Source organism: Polistes dominula, unplaced genomic scaffold (assembly GCF_049000335.1).
Source record: "Polistes dominula isolate Pdom_NZ unplaced genomic scaffold, Pdom_raw_medaka contig_75, whole genome shotgun sequence".
NCBI lineage: Eukaryota > Metazoa > Arthropoda > Insecta > Hymenoptera > Vespidae > Polistes > Polistes dominula.
In genome coordinates, this window is record NW_028301003.1 from 574,912 (window position 1) to 599,406 (window position 24,495).

At 27.0% G+C, this 24,495-nt stretch overlaps 2 protein-coding genes across 4 annotated transcripts; both read right to left on the reverse strand.

Annotated features, from left to right (window-relative positions):
• Positions 1 to 24,495, reverse strand: LOC149032105 (uncharacterized). 3 transcript variants are annotated; one of them, XM_089173815.1, is made up of 2 exons: positions 24,444 to 24,495; positions 1 to 4,108 (listed from the first exon to the last, which is right to left on the reverse strand). In XM_089173815.1, exon 2 carries the CDS (start codon positions 2,592 to 2,594, stop codon positions 996 to 998), a length of 1,599 nt encoding a protein of 532 aa, XP_089029941.1. In that variant the 5' UTR covers positions 2,595 to 4,108; positions 24,444 to 24,495; the 3' UTR covers positions 1 to 995. The 3 variants fall into 3 exon arrangements, with proteins under 3 accessions (XP_089029941.1, XP_089029940.1, XP_089029942.1); XM_089173814.1 differs by lacking the exon at positions 24,444 to 24,495 and adding an exon at positions 21,559 to 21,628; XM_089173816.1 differs by lacking the exon at positions 24,444 to 24,495 and adding an exon at positions 18,679 to 19,042.
• Positions 7,551 to 10,651, reverse strand: LOC149032106 (uncharacterized). The gene is made up of 2 exons (XM_089173781.1): positions 10,152 to 10,651; positions 7,551 to 9,414 (listed from the first exon to the last, which is right to left on the reverse strand). Exon 2 carries the CDS (start codon positions 9,226 to 9,228, stop codon positions 7,816 to 7,818), a length of 1,413 nt encoding a protein of 470 aa, XP_089029907.1. The 5' UTR covers positions 9,229 to 9,414; positions 10,152 to 10,651; the 3' UTR covers positions 7,551 to 7,815.

Here is a 24,495-nt window from a genome sequence, read left to right on the forward strand (position 1 = left end):
TAATACTTCAAATGTTTGTCACTTTCCTCAATCTCTAAAAATCCCTTTTTTGAAGGTTTCACTTCTAACGTGTATGATTTGCATACATCGTATGCAATTAATCTAATCAACTTACTTGCAAATAAATATTTATTTTATAATTTTTTGTTGCTTTGAACAATAATTTCAATATACTTTTCATATAGTAATTCGAAACACTGTTATGTAAGAAAAATGTGTCAAGGTTATTTATTTTCTGTTCTTTTTTTTTCACTTTCATTTATAAGAAAAAGATTCAGGTTTTGCAATACTTGTTAAAATTTTATTCATAAATTATAAAGATTACACGCGAATAAACGTTAATAACTTCATTTAATATCTTAACGAGTTAACGTATGCTTAACGACTAATCGATTTAAATCTTATTTCTCTTGCTTATTGATAAAAGTCGTGAGGGAGATTTATTTCAGTGGCCTACATTTGTCATTCGTACAAATAATAACATATAAACTAATCAGCAGAATAAACAGTTCAAACCATATACTCAATTAAAATGGGTAATAGTGTAGACAATTAGATTATCCCCTTCCTATATTGTTGTAAAATTATATATTTACAGAAATCTAAAATATCGACGTATAAATATTCTCTTTTAATCTTGATAAGTTTTTATCAATCCAATAATAATCTTAGCGTAACTTTTTCATTTTTAAATATTTGATAAGTCAAACTGACTGATTTTGAATACTTTTAAAGGATGTTACAGTAATAAGATATTTTTTTTTAGTTATATAATTTTTAAGAATTAAAAAGAACAATTTTACTGACGTAAACTAATGAAAAATCTTTTAATAAAGAGATCATTTTATTAGATGATCTATTTATTAGATGATTAGATGAAACTTGATTTTTTTGTGGAATTATTTACGTGCATTGTAATAGTTAAAAAATATCCCCGTATTTGAATAACTTTTTCTTTTTTAATTGTTTACTGTACAAATTCCTGTTGTTAGGTTTTATTCATTTTCCAGAAAACGTAATTCATGTGAATATGCATTTGCAATGGATACTATTACATAAAATGATAAGTCAGGATATTTATCTAAATATTTTTTTATTCTATCGTCATTGAGTCCAATACGAAATTGGTTGCATAATCTTTCATCCGTACGATCCGTATAATCGCATTCATTTATTAAATTACTTAAATTTTCAGCAAAACTTTTGATCGTTTCTTGTTCATATTGCTTTCGATGCATGAAACGTCTTTTGCGTGAAGAATGTACACAAGAAAAACTTAAACAACGAAGATAACAACCTATTATATAATAGTATGAACATGAAGCGTAGTTGATTTCTGGATAAAACTTTTTAACATTAGCATGAACATTATTATCAACCATTTTATTAAAAAAATCAATGAACTCTTTCATTGGGACTTTGATTGTATATGCTACGTACTCAAATCTATTTAACCAAACATAAAATTCACCTTCACTTTCTGGATTGTAAGTATGAATCTTTGAATTAGCTGGTTGTAGTTGAGTAGCTACTTCTTTAAATAAAGTTAAAGAGATAGCAAATTCTGCAGTTTCATCGAACGATAAGCCATGAACCTTGTTTATAATTGTTCTTATTTCATCGTCGCGTATTCCTTTAATAAATTGTTTGCATAATATTTCATCAAATGCACTTGTATAGGAACACTTGTCGTATAATTTTCGTAAATTAATAATATAATTTCTTAAAGTTTCATTTGTATATTGCATTCGACATATAAAACGATTTCTATGTAAATTAATTTCATTACTACGGTCAAAATAACGTAGGTAATAATTAATTTTATTGTCGTATAGAAGTTTAGAAAAGTTAGCACAGCAAATATTCTCTTTGACACATTCATGGATATCAGTGTGCACCATATCATTAAAAAATTTTAGCTTTTTATCGTTAGGTAACTTTAAAATATCTGCTACGTATTCAAATTTATTTAACCATTCACAAAACTTGACTTCATTCTCTGATTTGTAAATATTAATCATTGAAAGTGTTGCAGAAACAAAATAAGCAAATATAATTTTAGGTTTATAAATAGTGGCGTTAACTTTTTTGTGTAGCTCTGAATATAGGAAAATCGGTTGTAAAAATTTTGCTAGCTTGAAATCTTGGAATCTGTCATACAATAAGATTTTTATCCTTCTTGTATAATAATATTCATATAGCCCCGTGTATTCAGAATAAAAATTACAGTGAGCTCTATATATTGTTTCAGTCAGTTCTATATACTTGCAAAGTACTCTGTGCGAATGAATTTCGTCAGAACAGTTGAAATATTTAATGTATTTGTTTATTATCTCTTCGTATATCAGTTCGGAGAAGTTGACATTAGGATATTCATTCTCGATCTCTTCATGTATACTTTTATTAACCATTTCAAGGAATAATTCAGCCTTTGTACACTCTGCTGCTTTGAATACAATTGCCAGATATTCGAATTTTTTTAACCAGACCAAAAAGGCTTTTTTTTTATTCATTTTATCAGTATATATCATTCGTACTGCATCATTTAGATAATCTACTAATTGATCATCTCCACGTTCAAACTCTATCTCCATTGGTCCTTTAACAGAAACCGCTCTATATTATTTATTATATGTATATCGATAATATTTTAAAAGTTATTCGTTGTGATTTTTTAGAAGTGAAAACTTTTTTAGAATCGGGTTGATTTTAAACCAAAAAGAAAAAAAAGCGTGGTTAATGAATAAAACGTACCCGTTTCATCGAGATGAGAAAAGAGAAAAAGAGACAAACATATCTACATCTATAGTCTGCAAGAGAATGAATTGGAATATAGTAGACAGTTTTTCCTTTCCCTTGGATTTTCTTTATTTCTACAGTATGTTTTTTGAAGTAGAAACTTTTTTAGAATCAGAGTGATTTGAAAAAAATGAAACGCGGCGATGCAGCGCTGCGATGTGGCGGAGCGATGTAACCGAGCGATTTAGCGTGGCGATGAAACGGCCACGATACTAAATAAGAAGAGAAAAAGATACAAACATATAGGATTGAGCCTGCAAAAAAATGAGACAGAATATAGCTATACAGTATTTTCTATTCTCGGTCTCTTCTTTATCAATATTTGCTATTATTTTTTCAATAAAAATAGTATAACTTACTATAGAAATATAGAAAAAAGAACTTCTAATAATATTAAAGTAAATAAAATAAATAAATAATACTTTAAATGCTTGTCACTTCTCTCATTCTCTAAAAATCCCTTTTTTGAAGGTTTCACTTCTAACGTGTATGATCTGCACACATGGTATTCAATTAATCTAATCAACTTACTTACAAATAAGTTTTTATTTTATAATTTTTTGTTGCTTTGAAAAATAATTTAAGTACACTTTTCATATAGTAATTCGAAACACTTTTATGTAAGAAAAATGTGCCAAGGTTATTTATTTTCTGTTCTTTTTTTCACTTTCATTTCTTAGAAAAAGATCCAGGTTTTGCAATACTTGTTAAAATTTTATTCATTAATTATAAAGATTACGCGAATAAACGTTAATAAACGTTAATAACTTGAACTAATATCTTAATGATTTAACGTATGCTCAACGACTAATCTATTGAAATCTTATTCCTTTTGATAAACATGATTTGGGATATTTATCTCACCGTCCTATATTTCTTCTACAATAACATATCTTCTAAGAAGTACGTAATAAGTAGTTCATCCAATATACTAAATTTAAGCGTGTAATAAATTAAACAATTACATTATCTTATACAGACTTTCTTATAAGTATATATATGAATACACTTAGAAAAGCACCCTACGCGACTGGGCCTAGTACAAGACTCGGTCTGCGGCAGGTGCGGTGAAGGGGAAAATACCCCCCCACCATCGCATAACTCAATGCGTTGGGCTCACGGACGTTAGAAAAGATGTCTTTGGGACCGCCGCCAACAACATTTTCAACCTGGTGGTCTTAGGGGCGGCCGGACTGCTGCGCTTTGCAAGGGAGTCGGGGCTACCCGCGGGACCGCCACGATGATAGGTTTCTCCCCGTAAGGGGCCCGGACACAATGGTCCAGAGACTGAGCGCCTGGGTTAACAAACCTCACGTAAAAAATAAAAAATATATACATTAATAGAAATCTATAATATTGACATATAATTATTATTATTATAATATTTTAATAAGTTTCATAAAATTTCCAGGGGGGTTTTTTCCCTTTCTGCACACTTGAAAGTTCTTATTTGGTTATCCTATACACAGTTCATAGTTCTTTTAGTAATTGCATAAATGTAGAAAATTTCTTCTGTCTAGTTGGTATTCTAAAATAAAATCTAACGAACGAGCAATAGAAATTTTGATAATGTTTGTGATTTTTAAGTAAAAACAAAAAAAAAGGACCTTTCTTTATTGAAATAAAATTTATTCTACAAATAAATTAGAAAAATACACATAATACTAATTAAGTAGCAGTCAGCTTATAATTGCCTATTTATTAATTGTATTCATTTCTGTAAATAGTTTTTATTCATCTTCTAAAAAATGTAATTCATTTGAATATGTAATTGCAATTGCTACCATTGTATGAAATGATAAGTCAGGATATTTATTTATATAATTTTTTATTCTGTCGTCGTAGATTCCGTAACGGAATTGTTCGCATAATCTTGTATCGAAATAATCCGTATAATTGCATTGACTCAGTAGATTCCGTAAGGAATAAGCATAATTTTCTAACATTTCATTTGCATATTGCTTACGATTCACGAAACGTCTATTGTGTGAAGAATATAAAGGAGATAAACTTAAACAACTAAGATAATAGTTTATTGTCTTGTCGTATGAAAATGAAAAAATGTTGACATTAGGGTAACACTGTTGAACATAAGCATGAACTTGTATATCAACCATGTAATAGAAAAATAAAATGATTTTAAAGCTTGGGATATTGATAGTAGCTGCTACGTACTCAAATCTATTTAACCAATCATAAAATACACCTCCATTTACTAGATTGTAACTACAAATCTTTGAAACTGTTGGTTGTAGATAAGTAGCTTTTCTTTTGAATTTAGTTAATTCAATGGCAAAGTTTGCTGTTTTATCGAATGATAAGCCATGAAATGTGTTTAAAATTGTTTTTATTTCCTCGTCGCGCATTCCTTTACAAAATTGTATGCATAATCTTTTATCCAATAAACTTTTATAGGAACACTTGTCGGATAATTTTCGTAAAGTTTTAATATAATTTTCTAATGTTTCATTTTTATATTGCATTCGACACATAAAACGATGTCTATATACATTACTGTTATAACAAGGATCAAAATAACGATAGTAATAATTTATTAAATCTTTGTATGGATATTTAGAAATGTTTATGAAAGGAAAATGCTCTTTGACACATTTATGAATATCAGTGTGCACCATATCATTAAAGAATTGAAGCATTTCATCGTTAGGTAACCTTAAAATATCTGCTACGTATTCAAATTTATTTAACCATTCACAAAACTTGACTTTATTTTCTGAATTGTAAATATCAATTATTGAAAATGCTGGATTAATAAAACGAGCTAGTTCAGTAATTTGTGCCAATTCAATAGCTGCCTTTTTTTTATATGGAGCTGATAAATTTAAAATATATGCCACATAATTCTTTGGTTTTCTATCGTTAAATTTAAATAGAAATATGTTTACTGTTGTTCTTTCTAAAAAATCTTCATAATCGTTTCTATTGTACTTTTTTCGTAAACTATTGGCATATCTTATTATAGCTTTTTTTTCATAATAGTTTCGACGCTTGTAAATTTCTCTGTTTGAAAGAATTTTATTTGAATAATTGAAATATCTAATGTAATAGTTTATTATCTCTTCGTAAGACAGTTCGTTGAAGTTGACATCAGGATATTCCCTTACGATATGTTCGTGTATATTTTTATTCACCATTTCGAGGAATAATTGAACCATTTTATTGGCTGGTACTTTTATCACATTTGCCAGATACTCGAATTTATTTAACCACCACCAAAACATCTTCTTTTTATTTATTTCATTAGGATATATCATTCGAAAAGCATCATTTATATAATGTATCAGTTGATTTTCTTCGCACAACATAGAATTGTCGTCCATTTTTCTTTAAACTTAATGCTGTTTATATTTTTATAATAAGTATATCAATAATATTTTAAAAGTTGTTTGTCATTATTCTTTTTTTTATAAATAACTTCAATGCATTTTTCATATAGCAATTCGAAACATTTTTCATTTAAGTATACGTCTATAAATTACATATATTTTTTGTAATTTTTTATTTTGACGTTAATATATATTTATAAATAAATTATCCAAGTGCTGTAATGTTTCTTTAAATATTGTTTATAAATTATAAATATTATTCGAATAAACGTTAACAACTTTAACTAATATCTTAACGATTTAACGTATGCTTAACGACTGATTGATTTAAATCTTATTGCTTATTGATACAAGTAGTGGGAGAGATTTATTTCAGTGGCCTACATTTGTCATTCGTATAAATAATAACATATTAACTAATTAACACGATAAACAGTTCAAACAATATAATCAATTTAAATGGGTAACAGTGTAAACAGTTAGATTATCCCCTTCGTATACGTGCGACGTGAAGATTCAACCATGCAAGCTTTCGTATCTGAAGTTGTGAGAATCACAAGCCACAAACAAGCACGTACAATCGGGAATCCAAACACAAGCTACTTGAAGCGACCACGTGACAACACCCACTGAGCAGATCTACCACCAACACCTCGGACTTCGTTCAGCGATCAATGTTCAGTTGTGCTATCACAAGCACACACTTTCTTCAATCCAATAATATTTTAAGAAGATTAAAATAATATAAAAGAATTTGTTTAATTTTTTTCACTTACAAATTTTTATTAGGTTTTCCTCATATTAAATTTATAATCAATCCTTGTATGCATGTGTAAAATTTCTTCTGTCTAGTAAGTTTTCTAAAATGGATTTCGCAGAAAAAACTATGAGAATTCTGATAAAGTTTTTCATCGCTTAGTTAAGTACAAGAACCGTTCTTTATTAAAATGAAATATATATATATATATATTCGTAAAATAGAAGAAAAAAACACTCACGCAATATTATTTATGTAAAATTAGTTCGCATTTTGACTGATAAACATACATTTCTTTTTAGATGATTTTTATTTTATTTCATCAATTGCGCTCAATAAAAAATAATATCGTTATTAGACTCGCTCTCGTTCAAATTTTTCACACATACTTGAAATTTATTTCACATGTTTAAAAAGTCATCACATACATTATCATAAATAATTGGTATCTATAATTAGTACAAAATTTAAATAAATAACAATATACATCTTAAAAATTATTATCACTTTTTGTTACATTTTATTTTTACAAAAGTTTAGTTTACAGAGCAAAGTTTTGTTTTAAATATAATTCAAACAAATTTTTCATAATTATGAAAGATCTACAATTTATAATATAAACTTTTGAATAACGTGCAGGATTACTGTTTAAGTATATAAACACAGTTTCTTTTTGGACTATTTTATTTCTGTTCATTATTGATAGTTTAACATTTTGAACTGAAAATTTTTATTTCTAAATAGTTCATAGAATAATTTCACTCTTGTAGGATAATAGAAGATCTTACAATAATGTAATGTCTTTGATATGATCATTATTTGCGTAAATTATAAAAGATAACAAATTTATCAGAATTAAAGAAGACTTTTCCGTTTTAGTTAATTACTGTAAAATTTTCTTCCCACTTCTTTTTATTCATCGTCAAAAAAACGTAATTCATTTGAATATGCAAGTGCAATGGCTACCGTATCATTGAGTGATAGGTCAGGATAATTATCTATATAATTTTTCATTCTATTGTCATTGAGTCCATGACGGAATTGGTCACATAAGTCGTAATGGAAACGACCCGTATATTTGCATTGTTTTATTATAAAAAGTAAACTATAAACAAAACTCTTAATTGTTTCATTTTCATATTGCTTACGACTCACGAAACGTCTATTGTATGAAGAAGATAAAGGAGATAAACTTAAACAAAGAAGATAATAGTGTATTATGTTGAGGTATGAAAGTGAAAAAAGGTTGATATAAGGGCAATACTTTTGAACATGAGCATGAACTTGTATATCAACCATGTAATGAAAAAAACAAACGATATCACCCCTTAAGTTATTGATAGTAGTTGTTGCTACGTATTCAAATCTATTTAACCAATCATAAAATACACCTCCATTTACTAGATTGTAACTACAAATCTTTGAATTAGCTGGTTGTAGTTGAGTAGCTACTTCTTTAAATAAAGTTAAAGAGATAGCAAATTCTGCAGTTTCATCGAACGATAAGCCATGAACATTGTTTATAATTGTTCTTATTTCATCGTCGCGTATTCCTTTATTAAATTGTTCGCATAATTTTTCATCTAATGCACTTGTATAGGAACACTTGTCGTATAATTTTCGTAAACTTTTAATATAATTTTCTAAAGTTTCATTTTTATATTGCATTCGACATGTAAAACAATTTCTATGTAAATTACTTTCATTATTAGGGTCGAAATAACGTAGGTAATAATTAATTTTATCGTCGTATGGAAGTTTAGAAAAGTTGGCAGAAGAAAATTTCTCTTTGACACCTTTGTGGACATCAGTGTGCACCATATCATTAAAGAATTTAAGTTTTTTATTGTTTTGTAACATTAGAATATCTGATACGTATTCGAATTTATTTAACCATTCACAAAACTTGACTTCATTCTCTGATTTGTAAATATTAATCATCGGAAGATTAATATAAATATTATGAGCTAATACAATATTACCTGCACATACCCTGGCTGAAGCTGCTTTGTCTTGCACTGAATAATGAGAAATTGGTTTTAAATATTTTGTTAACTTTAAATTGTGGAAACTATGAATCAATACGCGTGTTATACTGGATATTAAATCGAGTGTATATTGGAACACGCATACAGACTGAGATATATCCATTATTTTTTGTTCATATTGTTTTAGATACTTGCAAAGTACTCTGTACGAATGAATTTCGTCGGGATAATTGAAATATCTAATGTAATGGTTTATTATCTCTTCGTATGTCGATTCGGTGAAGTTGACATTAGAATATTCCTTCTCGATCTCATCGTGTATATTTTTATTCACCATTTCTAGGAATAATTCAGCCTTTTTACGGCGGCGTATTTTCAATACAATTGCCAGATATTCGAATTTTTTTATCCACAACAAAAAAGTCTTTTTTATTCATTTTATCAGTATACATCATTCGTAGTGCATCATCTACATAAGCTACTAATCGATTATCTATTTGTATAAAATCCATGTCCTTTGGTCCTTTAACAGAAAACGCTTTATATTATTTGTTATATGTATATCGATAATATTTTAAAAGTTATTCGTTGTGATTTTTTAGAAGTGAAAACTTTTCTAGAATCGCGTTGATTTTAAACCAAAAAGAACAAAAAATCGTTGTTGATGAATGAAGCGCACCCGTTTCATCGAGATGAGAAAAGAGAAAAAGAGACAAACATATCTACATCTATAGTCTGCAAGAGAATGAATTGGAATATAGTAGACAGTTTTTCCTTTTCCTTGGATTTTCTTTATTTCTACAGTATGTTTTTTGAAGTAGAAACTTCTGTAGAATCGGAGTGATTTGAAAAAAATAAAACGCGGCGATGCAGCGCAGCGATGTGGCGGAGCGATGTAACCGAGCGATTTAGCGTGGCGATGAAACGGCCACGATACTAAGTAAGAAGAGAAAAAGATACAAACATGTAGGATTGAGCCTACAAAAAAATGAGACAGAATATAGCTATACAGTATTTCCTATTCTCGGTCTCCTCTTTATCAATATTTGCTATTATATTTTAAATAAAAATAGTATAACTTACTATAGAAATATAAAAAAAAGAACTTGTAATAATATTAAAGTAAATAAAATAAAATAAATAATACTTTAAATGCTTGTCACTTCCCTCATTCTCTAAAAATCCCTTGTTTGAAGGTTTCACTTCTAACGTGTTTGATTTGCACACATGGTATGCAATTAATCTAATCAACTTACTTACAAATAAATTTTTATTTTATAATTTTTTGTTGCTTTGAATAATAATTTAAATACACTTTTCATATAGTAATTCGAAACACTTTTATGTAAGAAAAATGTGCCAAAGTTATTTATTTTCTGTTTTTTTTTTCACTTTTATTTCTAAGACAAAAAGATCCAGGTTTTGCAATACTTGTTAAAATTTTATTCATAAATTATAAAGATTACGCGAATAAACGTTAATAACTTCAACTAATGTCTTAACGATTTGACGTATGCTTAACGACTAATCGATTTAAATCCTATTGATTTGAAATAAATATAATAAAGGAAATTTATATCAGCTTCCTACATTTGTCATTAGAAATGATAACATATTTTTGTAAATACGTATAAGAAGAATAAACAGTTAATACAATATAACACATTTAAATGGGTAACATCGTAAACAGTTAGATTATCCCCTTCCTATGTTATTGTGAAATTATATATTAATAGAATTCTACAATATCAACGTATAAATATTCTCACTATATCTTGGTAAATTTTAATCAATTCAATAATATTTTAAGAAGTTTTAAATAATGTAAAGATATGTTTTTTTTTACTTAAAACTTCTAATTAGGTTTTTCTCATACTAAATTTATAATCAGTCCTTGCATGCATTTGGAAAATTTTTTCTTTCTAGTTAATTTTCTGAAATGAAATCTGATTAAAAAACAAAAACAAAAAAACAATAAAAATTCTAATAACGTTTACGATTGTTTAGTTAAATAAAAGAACCGTTCTTTATTAAAATGTAATATATTCTTATAAAAAAAAATAAAAAAACACACACACACACAAACATACACAATATTAATTAAGTAAACCCTAATTGTTTTTTTTTTTAGATAATTTTTCTTTTATTTCGTCTATGGCTCGCCATAAAAAAAAAAGCCTATCTTTATTGGACTATTAACTATTACATTTTTTTGATCGATTTCCTACTTGTTTTTGTTCAAGTCTGTCACACATACTTTCAATTTATTTCACACGTTTACACAGTCATCAAGTACATATTATAAATAATTGGTGTCCCTATTTAGTACAAAATTTAAATAAATTACATTATTCTTCTTAATAACAGTTATTATCATTATTTGATTACATTTTATTTTTACAAGACCTTGAGTTTTCAGAACAAATATTTATCTTTTAAATATAAATATTTTTAATTTAAATTATTTAATTGTATGAAATTGAAAATTTCTAATATAATGTGCAGGATTATTGTTTAAAAATGTTAACACAATTTTTTGGAATATTTCATTTTTTTGTAACATTTTTATTCCTAAAAGTGTTCATAGTTTATTGAATAATTTGACTTATGCGAAATGATAGAAGATCTTTTTTTTATTATTAGATAATTATTTACGTGAATTGTAATAGAGAAGAAATTTGTAGAGTAATTTAAGAATTACACACTCAAATCACTTTTATTGTTTATTCATTTAATGTATAAATTTCTATAGTTATTTTTTATTATTCACCTTCCAAAAAACGTAATTCATTTGAATATTCAATTGCAATTGCTACGATTATGTCAAATGATTTGCCTGCATGTTCATCTATATAAGATTTTATTCTGTTGTCATAGATTCCATTACAAAATTGATCGCGTAATCTTTTTTCCAAACGATCCGTAAAATTACAACAATGTTGAATTTTCCATAAACTTTCAGCAAACCTTTCGACAGTTTCTTGTTCATATTGTTTACGACACAAGAAACGTACTCTGTGTAAATAAACTTCGTGTCCTAAACCTAAACAACGAAGATAGTACTTTATTATACTTTCGAATCTAAGTATTGCGAAATTCATTTCAGGGTAATATTCTCGAACACGACTATGAGCTCCTTTATCTACCATTTTATAAAAGAATTTAATGTTTTCTTCGGCTGATAGTCCGATAATATCTGTTACATATTCAAATTTATTGTACCAATCAAAAAACACACCTTCAGCCATTGAACTGTATGTACGAATCATTGAAAGTCTTGGTTGTAAATGGAATGCTTTTTTTAAATTGAGTTAATTCAATAGCATAATTTGTAATTTCATGGAACGATAAGCCAGGTAATTTGTTTAAAATTGTTTTTATCTCATGATCGCGTATTCCTTTAAGAAATTGTTCGCACAATTTATCATCTAATAGATTTTTAAAATTACATTTACTAGCTAAAGTTTGTAAACTTTTTATATAATGTTCTATCGTTTCTTTCTCATATTGCATGCGACAACTTAAACGATTTCTATATACGTTACTGTTATAACAAGTTTCATAATGATATAGATAATATTTTATTATATCCTCGTATAAACCTTCAGAAATATTGACGGATCCGAAATTTTCTATGACACATTTATGAACATCAATATGCACCATATTATTAAAGAATTCAACCATTTTCTCCTTTGGAGTTTTGATAATATCCAATACGTATTCAAATTTATTTAACCATTCATAAAACTTGCCCTCATTTGTTGGATCGTAAACATTAATTATTGAAAGTGATGGATTAATATAATGAGATAGTTCAAAAAATTTAGCATATTTCAAGGCGGAGTGTGACGTTTGCTCAATTGTTAATGCAGGAAATGTTTTTAGATGTGTCGCTATATTTGAATTGTTGTTTTTATAAAAAAATATATTGGCCATTTGTTTAAATAAACATTTTTTATAAATGCCCTTGTTAAACCTTTCTTGTAAACTATATGCATATTTTCTTAGAATTTCTCGTTCGTGTTGGTTTCGATGAATGAAAGAATTTCTCTGCGAAAGCATTTCGTAAGAATAATTGAAATAATTAAAATAATAATTTATTATCTCTTCGTATGACGCACTGTCGAAGTTGACATTGGGATATCTTTTTTTAATACGTTTGTGTATATTTGCGTTCACCATTTCCAGAAATAATTCAACCATTTTATCATCTGGTACTTTAATTAGATGTGCTAAATATTCAAATTTATTTAACCACCACAAAAAAATCTTTTTTTTTTTATTCCATCAGGACATGTCATTCGAAGTGCATTATTTAAATAATCTATTATTTGATCAGTTTCGCTTAAATAAATATCAGTTTCCATTGTTTTTTTTTTTTTTTTTTTTTTTTTTTTTTTAAATAGAAAACCACTATATTTTTCTTATTATACGTATATCGTTAATATTTCAAAGTTTTTTTTTGTTTGCTTTTATCAATACATGTAATACACTTTGCATCAATTTATTTCAATCACTTTCTTCTTAAGAACACATATATTTTTTTTTTAACATTTATTTATATATAAGTAAAAGATTCAAGTGTTATAATGTTTCTTTAAATATTGTTTATAAATTGTAAATATTATTCGAATAAACGTTAACAACTTTAACTGATATCTTAACGATTCAACGTATGCTTAACGACTGATCGATTTAAATCTTATTGCTTATTGATAAAAGTAGTGGGAGAGATTTATTTCAGTGGCCTACATTTGTCATTAGTATAAATAATAACATATTAACTAATGAGCACGATAAACAGTTCGAACAATATAATCAATTTAAATGGGTAACAGTGTAAACAGTTAGATTATTCCCTTCCAATGTTATTGTAAAATTATATATAATAATGGAATTCTATAATATCGACGTATAAATATTCTAATAATATTTCGATAAATATTAATTAATTAAATAATATTTTTATAAATTTTAAATGATGACCAAATCTGTCTATTATTGTTATACTTAAAAATTCTTATTAGGTTTTCCTCACACACACATATATACACACACATTCATAATTTATAATTAATATTTACATGAATTTTTAATTTTATTGTACTATCGACTGCGTGAAGAAGAAAGTAAACAACGTGTGGCCTATCGATTCCCCACCATACGCCTTCCTAATCTCAAGAAGCAGTGACAGGAGCGCTTTGTATGTTACGTTGTGTAGTAGTCTATTGTAGTATATTGCGCATTTTTGTTCTAATTAAATATAATTTTAAGTAACTAAGTTTGCCTATTATTTTATCAAACATCTCGGTACTTACGTATTAACGCCACCGCAGCAAAAATTCCGCTAATGCGCCAATAAAGAGCAATCTTATTGTTCGCACACAACAAGCTTGTTGTTTGCACACAGCAACTGTCAGTGTTGCGTCAGGGTTTCATCAGAGTTTCCACCGAAATCCGATTGACTACTTCTTATTAATAAATTGTTTTGAATTTTGAAAGTGTTTTGATTATAATTATTCTATGATTTGTCGCAACAATTGAAGGTGTAGATTGGCGCATTAGCGAAATTTTGCTGCGGTTGCGTTAATACGTAAGTACTCACCACCTCTAATCTCAACAATCAATTTTTAGAAATGAATTTTGACGATCAAAAAATAGAAATTCTGATAATGTTTGTGATAATTTAGTTAAGTAAAAGAACCATTCTTTATTTAAAACTCTGTATATTTTGATAAATAAAATACAAAGATAATACTCGTACAATAAGATGAGTTTGTCGTTTGATTATTGAATGCTAATTGCATTCTTAAATCTTTTTTTCTTTTTAATTTGTTTTATGGCTCGCTATAATGAATTTTATGTTGATTGTTTAGATTTTTGGACCGATGTCCTAACCGGGTTTGCATTCAATACTTCCACACTATATTTCTCACACATACTGACAATTTGTGTTCTCGTCTAATTATTCACTTCGTAAAATCATAAATAAATTATCTGCCTATTTAGTAAAAAAAAAAGAATTGAAATAAATAACAAGTATAATTATTTGTTTAAATCTCATTCTTACAAAAGTTTACACATTTATAACAAATTTTGAAGTCTTAAACATTAATATATTTTGTTTAATTGTGTAAAATATATAAAATAGCATTTATAATTTCTCGATAACGTTTAGGAATATTGTTTAATGATAGAAACACTGGTTTATTGTTTAATTCATTTTGTTTTAACCTTTTTGTAGTGTAATGTTTTCTAAGCCAGGGGTTGACAACCTTTTTAGTCGAAATTAACAAAATTTCAAAGATTTAAAGAGCTACAAAATTTGTTCTTGCCAACATAATAAATTTTTTTACTAAACTCTTTTAACTCAAGAACCGCAGCTTGTTTCACATCCAAAGAGTCAAAGAGCTGTGGCTCGCGAGCCACAGATTGCCGACCCCTGTTCTAAGCGGAACTTCTTTATGCTTAAATAGTTAATAAACTAACTTCATTTGAGGATTTTAAATACCTCAAAAGATATTACAATAATAAGATAATTCTGTTTAGTTAAATAATTTTTGTGAATTGTAAAATATACAAAATTGCACTAATTTACGCTCTCTTTGTTCCGTTTTAATTTTGTTTATAATTGTAGTATCTGTAATTTTTGAAGTTATTTTTTTCTTTATTCACCTCGTAAAGAATTAATTTCTTTTGTAAATAAAATGGCAAATGATACAGTCTCATCATACGATAAATTACGCATATTACTTAAGTAAGTTCTTACAATATCTTCTTTTATTCCATTAATAAATTGTATGCATAATTCTTCTTCCCAATTACTCAAGCCAACACATTTATTATGTATTTTGCGTAAATTTTCAGCATATGTTTCTATCGATTCATTTTCATATTGCGTACGACATTTAAAACGACCTATATTAAAATCACCTTCGTAAGAAGGTGAAAAATAACGTAAGTAATAATTTATTAACTCCTCGTATGGAAGTTCAGAGAAATTGACAGTTGAGTTAATTTCTTGGACGTACTTATGAACGTCTTTATTAATCATTTTATTAAAGAATTTAATCATTTTCGTTTTTGGTACACCGACGTAATCAGCTACAAATTCAAATTTATTTAACCAAGAACAAAATACAATTTCTTTATCTGGATTGTAAACGCGAATCATTGTACGAGCTGAAATTATATAAGTAGATAAATCATTATCTTTCAAAAATTCAATAGCTACTTTGACTATTTTATCATATGATGTTAAATCAAGGGTCTTATGTAAATGAAATTTTAAATCATCGTCCCGTAGTCCATGGAAGAATTGTTGACATAATTCTTCTTCCAAATCACTTTTATCCTTACATTTGTTATAGATTTTTTTTAAATTATTTGCATACATTTCTATCGATTCTTGAGTATATTGATATCTAGACTGAAAACGATCTTTATGTAAATCAATTTCGTAAGATGGTGCAAAATAACTTAAGTAATAATCTATCATCTGATCGTATGTAAGTTTAGAAAAATTGACAGTTGAGTTAACTTCTTTGACGTACTTATGAACGTCTTTATTAACCATTTTATTAAAGAATTTAATCATTTTACTATCTGGTACCTCGACAGCATTTGCTACAAACTCGAATTTATTTAACCATTTATAAAATAAATGCTCCGCATTATATTCATAAATCATTGAAGTAGCTTTTTCTAAGTATTGACTTATATCATTGACTTTTTCAAAATCAATGGCAATTTTGACGATTTCATCGAATGTTAAGCCACTATAATTGCGCAAATATGTTTTCATTTCATCGTCTTGAATTCCTTTACAAAATTTTTCACATAATTCTTCTTCCAATCGTTGTGTATTATCGCACTTGTCATATAATTTTCGTAAATTGTAAGCATATTTTTCTACACTTTCTGTATCATATTGATCTCGAAACAAGAAACGACTTCTGTATATATCATTTTCATGTAAAGGTGCGAAATAACGTAAGTAATGATTTATCAACTGTTCGTACGAAAGTGTAGACAAATTGACTGAATTTAATTCTCTTTTAAAATAACTATAAAAATCATTATCTACCATTTTTTCGAAAAATTGAATCATTTTACTGTCTGGTACCTTCATCTTATCTGCTACAAACTCAAATTGATTTATCCACTTGTAAAACAACACATTTCCATTTAATTTGAAAATATCCATCATTGAAAGTGCCTTATCTTGATAATAATTTAAACGCATTTTTTCGTATAATAATTCAATGTCACTCATTATTTTCTAAGTTCAAATTTTTATTTCGCTTTTGACAATAACAGCAATACACTTTTCCTAATGTAATTTCAATGAATTTTGTTTTTCTTTTTCTTTTTTTTTCTTAGCAACACGTATAAATTTGATATTTTTCTCCCTCTATGATATTTTTAACATTTATACATAAGTATTCGATTTTAGTTGTAAGTTTTTCTTTTTTTGATAAAAAAGAATTGTTTTAGAAAAGTATATTAAGTTATCGAGATTAAAACTTGTAATTTTTCTCAACAAATATCGTAACGGTTTAACGTATACTTAACGACTCACAATTTAATCTTCATTGATTTCAAATAACAGATGAAAGGTGAATATATTCAGCCCTCTACATTTGTCCTCAGTATAAATAATAGTATATCTAACATTATACTTAATAAACAATTCATTTTATATTTCAAATTCGAAATTGGCATACGAAATTATTTCTCTTGCCAATGATATGGCTTTAATGATAAATTATGAATTTGAATTAAACGTATTCTTATTAAATTGTCGCGTATTCCTTTAACGAATTGTTTGCTTGCATAATTCTTTTTCTAAGCTACTTGTACAATTTTCTATTTTCTATTATTTTCTTCACATTTATGTAAAAGTAAAAATCTATTAATTGTAATGATTAGTAACAATTCCCAAAGAGCACGGCATGGCTCAGTCGATAGAGGACTCGACTCCCACCCGGAGTTCGCGGGTTCGAGTGAGTCCCCGCTCTTCTCCGACATCGAACGAGAAGAACATGCCTGCTCGTCGTCATGGCTTTGGGCTCCACGGGCATCAGAAATAATGTCTTTGGGACCACCGCCCAACATTCGACGTTGGGGACTCGGGGGGCCCCGGACTGCTGCGCTACGCACGGAGGACGGAGTTGCTCGCGGGACCATCACAATGATAGGTGCCCCCCGCAAGGGGCCCCGGACACAATGGTCAAAGGACTGAGCGAGCGCCCGTGATAACAAACCACACGAAAAAAAAAAAAAAAACAATTTCCAAAAATAAGAATATAATTAATGTGTATAAATGTACGAAAATTTAATAATGTTCAACGACTCACTATTTAAACATTAATACCTTTGAATTTTAAAGCAGTGGGGAATTTATTAAGGATGTTCATTTAAAATATACATCGATGTTTTCGATGCATCGATGTATATCCGAGCAGTCCTAAATTGCAACCTTTCCGATCGATGCCATCAATGTATATCCGAGCAATCCTAAATTGCAACCTTTCCGATCGATGCATCGAAAAAAATATCGAAGTATATGTTAAATAAACATTCCTACAATTTATTGAGCGTATTTATTAGTCTTTTGCAAACGTAATAATAAACATTAGTTTATTAAACGTGCATATAATAGCTACTTAAAATTTATATGTTAGTTTGAAAAGAATTCGCGTCAGCATAACACATAAAGCGCACAAACACTGACAGATTATTCTTTTTTTAAACACAAGTTATTTGTTGATATATTACTTACTGTAACAAAAACAGTTTTCTTATTTCTGAACTAGTGTCCAGCACCGTTGTCGAAGTGCAACTGACTAAGATTGGAAATCAAACAACGTTTCTGCGCATGTCCTTGGACATTGAAAGTAAAAGGTATTTTTTTCTCCCCTCATTTAATTATGGGAATCACCATCTGTTTCAATACGTGTGAGCAAGTATTTCTTAATAAAAAACCTTCTACAGTAAAATGATAAAAAGTATGGGGAAATTTTTACTAGTATAATGTTATTGAACAATTTATAGTACTATAATAATTACGTTTATTGATTGAAATTTATTTTTTCTTTAGTAGGTAGCAATTTGTATAAGTTAGCTGGAAGCACGAGATAAACTTTTGTTCAGTTTGCTGGACGACTTCGTGAGATATTTTACTATGATTTTAACAGATCGTCATTTCGATATACATCATTTTTTTTTCTAAACGTTTATTTCAGTTTTTAACGAATCATCGTCCACATCGAAATTCGAGGGATCAGTTTTTAATATTTTCATCTGTTATTACCTACCTTTTACCTTCTATTATTGTAGAGGTAATTATTATTTTCTGTAAAGTGTACGTGATCATACCATGTTTTAGTTAATTAATATTAATTTTACATATTTTATCAATTTCAAATTAATAATAATTAGATAACAAAAAAAGAGTTTTACTATAATGCTTGATTTGACAGAATTTTGGCGAAATGTGCTTACACAATTCTACATGCATCGTATAATTTTTATAATTTTGTGTTAACTAATGACTATTTTTTTTAGCTGTACATATTTTTCATAACCGAATTAACCCTGCAGTCAACTGTTAAGCATATTCAAAAATTAGTAGCAGCCTTCATTATGATCTCTGCTTACAGTACATTCTTCTTTCGTTTTGAGACAGTCCGTTGAATTTTTATTGTTAATTCGTGAACAACATTTATGGTTGCTAGTAAAATATAAATATTTTTATTTCATTTTAGTTACATTTACTTATAGCACGTTTAAAATTAGAAAGTGAAGAATTTACTAATATCAAAGAAAAATACATTTTTAAAAAGTATAGTACTCAAAGTAAATTATATGTGTATACTGTAATTGGTAGGTATAAGCAGTTATAAGCAAATAATTGTAATATTAAACTTTTGCAATACAAATAATCAGAAATGTTTACAGTTTTCTTTTACTTTTATTGCTCTTCACTAATATTTCCAAGCATTTTTGATGTGGTTTTGCTATTAATTAGCAAATTGGAAGATAATCAATTAAAGCTACCTCTTATTGAAAAAAAAACCTTTAAATCTGGAGTTATATTTTATAGCATGCTCAGCTATCAAATATTTGTTATTATTATAATAACCACAATTGGATGTTTAAGCTTTTCGACTTTTTTAATTCTTATACAATATGCTTGCTGTCAATATGCAATTATAAAGTACGTTCCATGTTATTATGTAATTATTTATACTTTTGCATAAAGATTATGTATTTAATTATTATGTTGATTTTTTCTCTTTAAATGGCAGATGGAAAATTCGTAAACCATTTGAAAGAAAAAAAAGAACAATATAATGTGTTCATATTTTGTTACACAAACTGAAGAATACAATTGGATAATCGAAATTGTAAATCAACATAAAAAATCTGTAGAGTAAGTCGATTATGTTTTACACACAAACACATAGATTTTTATAATTAAAATAATAAATTTAAATTTTTTAAAATTTTTTACTTCAGGTTTGTAGAAATGCTTAAGTACGTCTCAAATGAAGCATATTTTGTTGTTGTTTTTCTTGCAATGATTCTCATTGTTTTTAATATCTTATGCGTAAGTAATTTGCGCAAAATTGTTAGAAAGTTCTTTTTTCAAGATGTAATTTTTATCATTTCTTTATTACATAATTTTTTTAAGAAAACAAAACTTATTTGCAACTACTTATTTTCAGATTACTTGAACGTAATTCTTGAAATTGTTCTATTTCTTTTAGATACTCCAATATTCTGAATTATCGGAAAATGCAATAGACAAATTTGAGTTCAGCATGTATATAATTGGCTCATTTTTTACAATATATATTAATTTCTACCTCGGACAAAAGCTGTTAAATCATAGTAATGCGGTATTTGTAGAATTGTACGAATAACTTTTTTTATTTTACAAGCAAATGTGCTATACTTTTACAAATTGTAAATGCTATTATGAATTTAACTACTGTTACATTTAATAATATTTAAAACTCTGAAGAGAGACATAATTTTAAATTCTTTTATCCTGACTTCTTTTTTTTAATAGCTAATACACTTTTTTTACAGATGTAACGTTCCGTTTTATACTCTTTCTATAAATACACAAAAATTACTTTTATTTATGATAATGAGAAGTGGAAAACCGTCTTTTCTATCAATTGGAAATATGTTTGTATCATCGCACGAAGTTTTTGCCGGGGTAAGTATTACATTATTATTGAATATCAGGTTAACTATACTAATAATAAATAAATTTTTTTTAGTTACTACAAAAAGCATTTTCTTTTGCTATGGTCTACTACACTGCACAATAATTATTCGAAGCAGCGTGATACAATAATGAAAAAATATTAAAATAATCTGTATTTAGCAAAATAAATTATTAATAATTTATTATTGTTTAATAAACTCTGTAAAAATCTTCTTGTTTTTTGTTTTTATGGATTTTGCAAATCAACTGATGTTAAAACCTTCCATTATTATTTCTTTAACGAACTCAAAAACTTGCTCATAAATTTATCCTAATTTGTATTTTTATCACTTATATTAATCTTTCATTAATACACAGACGAATCATAATTTTTTTAACCCAAATTATTTGTTGATTTTAATGAAATTATATTTTACTTACTGTAACAAGAAATCGTTGTCTTATTTTTAAACTAGTGTCCTGCACCGATGTCGGAGTGCAACTGACTAAGATTGGAAATCAAACAACGTTTCTGCGCATGTCCTTGGACATTGAAAGTAAAAGGTATTTTTTTCTCCCTCATTTAATTATGGGAACCACCATCTGTTTCAATACGTGTGAGCAAGTATTTCCTAATAAAAAACCTTCTACATTAAAATGATAAAAATTATGAGGAACATTTTACTAGTATAATGTTATTGAACAAATTATAGTACTATAATAATTACGTTTATTGATTGAAATTTATTTTTTCATTAGTAGGTAGCAATTTGTATAAGTTAGCTGGAAGCACGAAATAAACTTTTGTTCAGTTTGCTGGACGATTTCGTGAGATATTTTACTATGATTTTAACAGATCGTCATTTCGATATACATCATTTTTTTTTTCTAAACGTTTATTTCAGTTTTTAACGAATCATCGTCCACATCGAAATTCGAGGGATCAGTTTTTGATATTTTCATCTGTTATTACCTACCTTTTACCCTATTTTATTGTAGAGGTAATTATTATTTCCTGTAAAGCGTGCGTGATCATAAAATGTTTTAGTTAATTAATATTGATGTTACATACATTATAAATTTCAAATTAAAAATAATTTAATAATAACAAAACTTATTCTGTTTTACTTTAATGCTTGGTTTGACAAAATTTTGGCGAAATGTGTTTACACAATTCTACATGCATCGTTTAGTTTTAATAATTTTGGGTAAACTAATAACTATTTTTTTTAGCTGTATTTATTTTTCATAACGAAATTAACCCTGCAGTCAACTGTTAAGCATATTCAAAAATTAGTAGCAGTCTTCATTATGATCTCTGCCTACAGTACTTCCTTCTTTCGCTTTGAGACAGTCCGTTGAATTTTTATTGTTAATTCGTGAGCAACATTTATTCTTGCTAGTAAAATATATATTTTTATTTCATTTTAGTTACATTTACTTATAGCACGTTTAAAATTAGAAAGTGCAGAATTTACTAATATGAAAGAAAAATACATTTTTAAAAAGTATAGTGTTCAAAGTAAATTATATGTGTATACTGTAATTGGTAGGTATAAGTAGTTGTAAGCAAATAATTGTAATATTAAACTTTTGCAATACAAATAATCAGAAATATTTACAGTTTTTTTTTACTTTTATTGCTCTTCACTAATATTTCCAAGCATTTTTGATGTGTTTTTGCTATGTATTGGCAAATTGGAAGATAATCAGTTAAAGCTACCTCTTTATGAAAAAAAAATATTTAAATCTGGAGTTATATTTTATAGCATGCTCAGCTATCAAATATTTGCTATTATTATAACAGCTACAATTGGATGTTTTAGCTTCTCCACTTTTTTAATTCTTCTACAATATGCTTGTTGTCAATATGCAATAATAAAGTACGTTTCATGTTATTATGTAATTATTTAAACTTTTGCATAAAGATTATGTATTTAATTATTATGTTATTTTTTTGTCTTTAAATACCAGATTGACAATTCGTAAACCATTTGAAAGAAAAAAAACAACAATAAAAAGTGTTTATATTTTGTTACACATACTGAAGAATACAATTGGATAATCGAAATAGTAACTCAACATAAAAAATCTATAGAGTAAGTCGATTATGTTTTACACACAAACATATAAATTTGTATAATTATTATAATAATTATAAATTTTTAAAAATTGTTTTACTTAAGGTTTGTAGAAATGCTTAAGTACGTCTCAAATGAAGCATATTTTGTTGTTGTTTTTCTATCAATGATTCTCATTGTTTTTAATTTTTTATGCGTAAGTAATTTGCGACAAGATTGTTAGAAAGTTCTTTTTTCAAGATGTAATTTTTATCATTTCTTTATTACATAATTTTTTTAAGAAAACAGAATTTATTTGCAACTACTTATTTTCAGATTACTTGAACGTAATTCTTGAAATTGTTCTCTTTCTTTTAGATACTCAAATATTCTGAATTATCGGAAAATGCATTAGACATATTTGAATTCAGCACGTATGTTATTTGCTCTTTTTTTACAATATATATTAATTTCTTCCTCGGACAAAAGCTGTTAAATCATAGTAATGCGGTATTTGTAGAATTGTACGAATAACTTTTGTTTATTTTACAAGAAAATGTGCTATACTTTTACAAATTGTAAATGGTATTATGAATTTAACTACTGTTACATTTAATAATAATTTAAATACTGGACATAAGTTTAAATTCATTAACCTTTAGCCATTGCTATTTAAAAAAAAAAAACGACATTTTTGTTACAGATGTAACGTTCCGTTTTATGATCTTTCTATAAATACACAAAAATTACTTTTATTTATGATAATGAGAAGTGGAAAATTGTCCTTTTTATCAATTGGAAATATGTTTGTATCATCGCACGAAGTTTTTGCTGGGGTAAGTATTACATTATTATTGAATATCAGGTTAACTATACTAATAATAAATAAATTTTTTTTTAGTTACTACAAAAAGCATTTTCTTTTGCTATGGTCTACTACTCTACACAATAATTAAAAGCATCGTGATACAATAATGAAAAAATATTAAAATGATCTGCATTAAGCATAATAAATTATTAATAATTTATTAATGTTTAAAAAATTCTGTAAAAATCTTCTTGTTTTTTGTTTTTATGGATTTTGCAAATCAGCTGATGTTAAAACCTTCCATTATTATTTCTTTAACGAACTCAAAAACTTGCTCATAAATTTATCCTTATTTGTATTTTTATCACTTATATTAATCTTTCATTAATACACAGACTAATCATAATTTTTTTAACCCAAATTATTTGTTGATTTTAATGAAATTATATTTAACTTACTGTAGCAAGAAATCGTTGTCTTATTTTTAAACTAGTATCCTGCACCGATGTC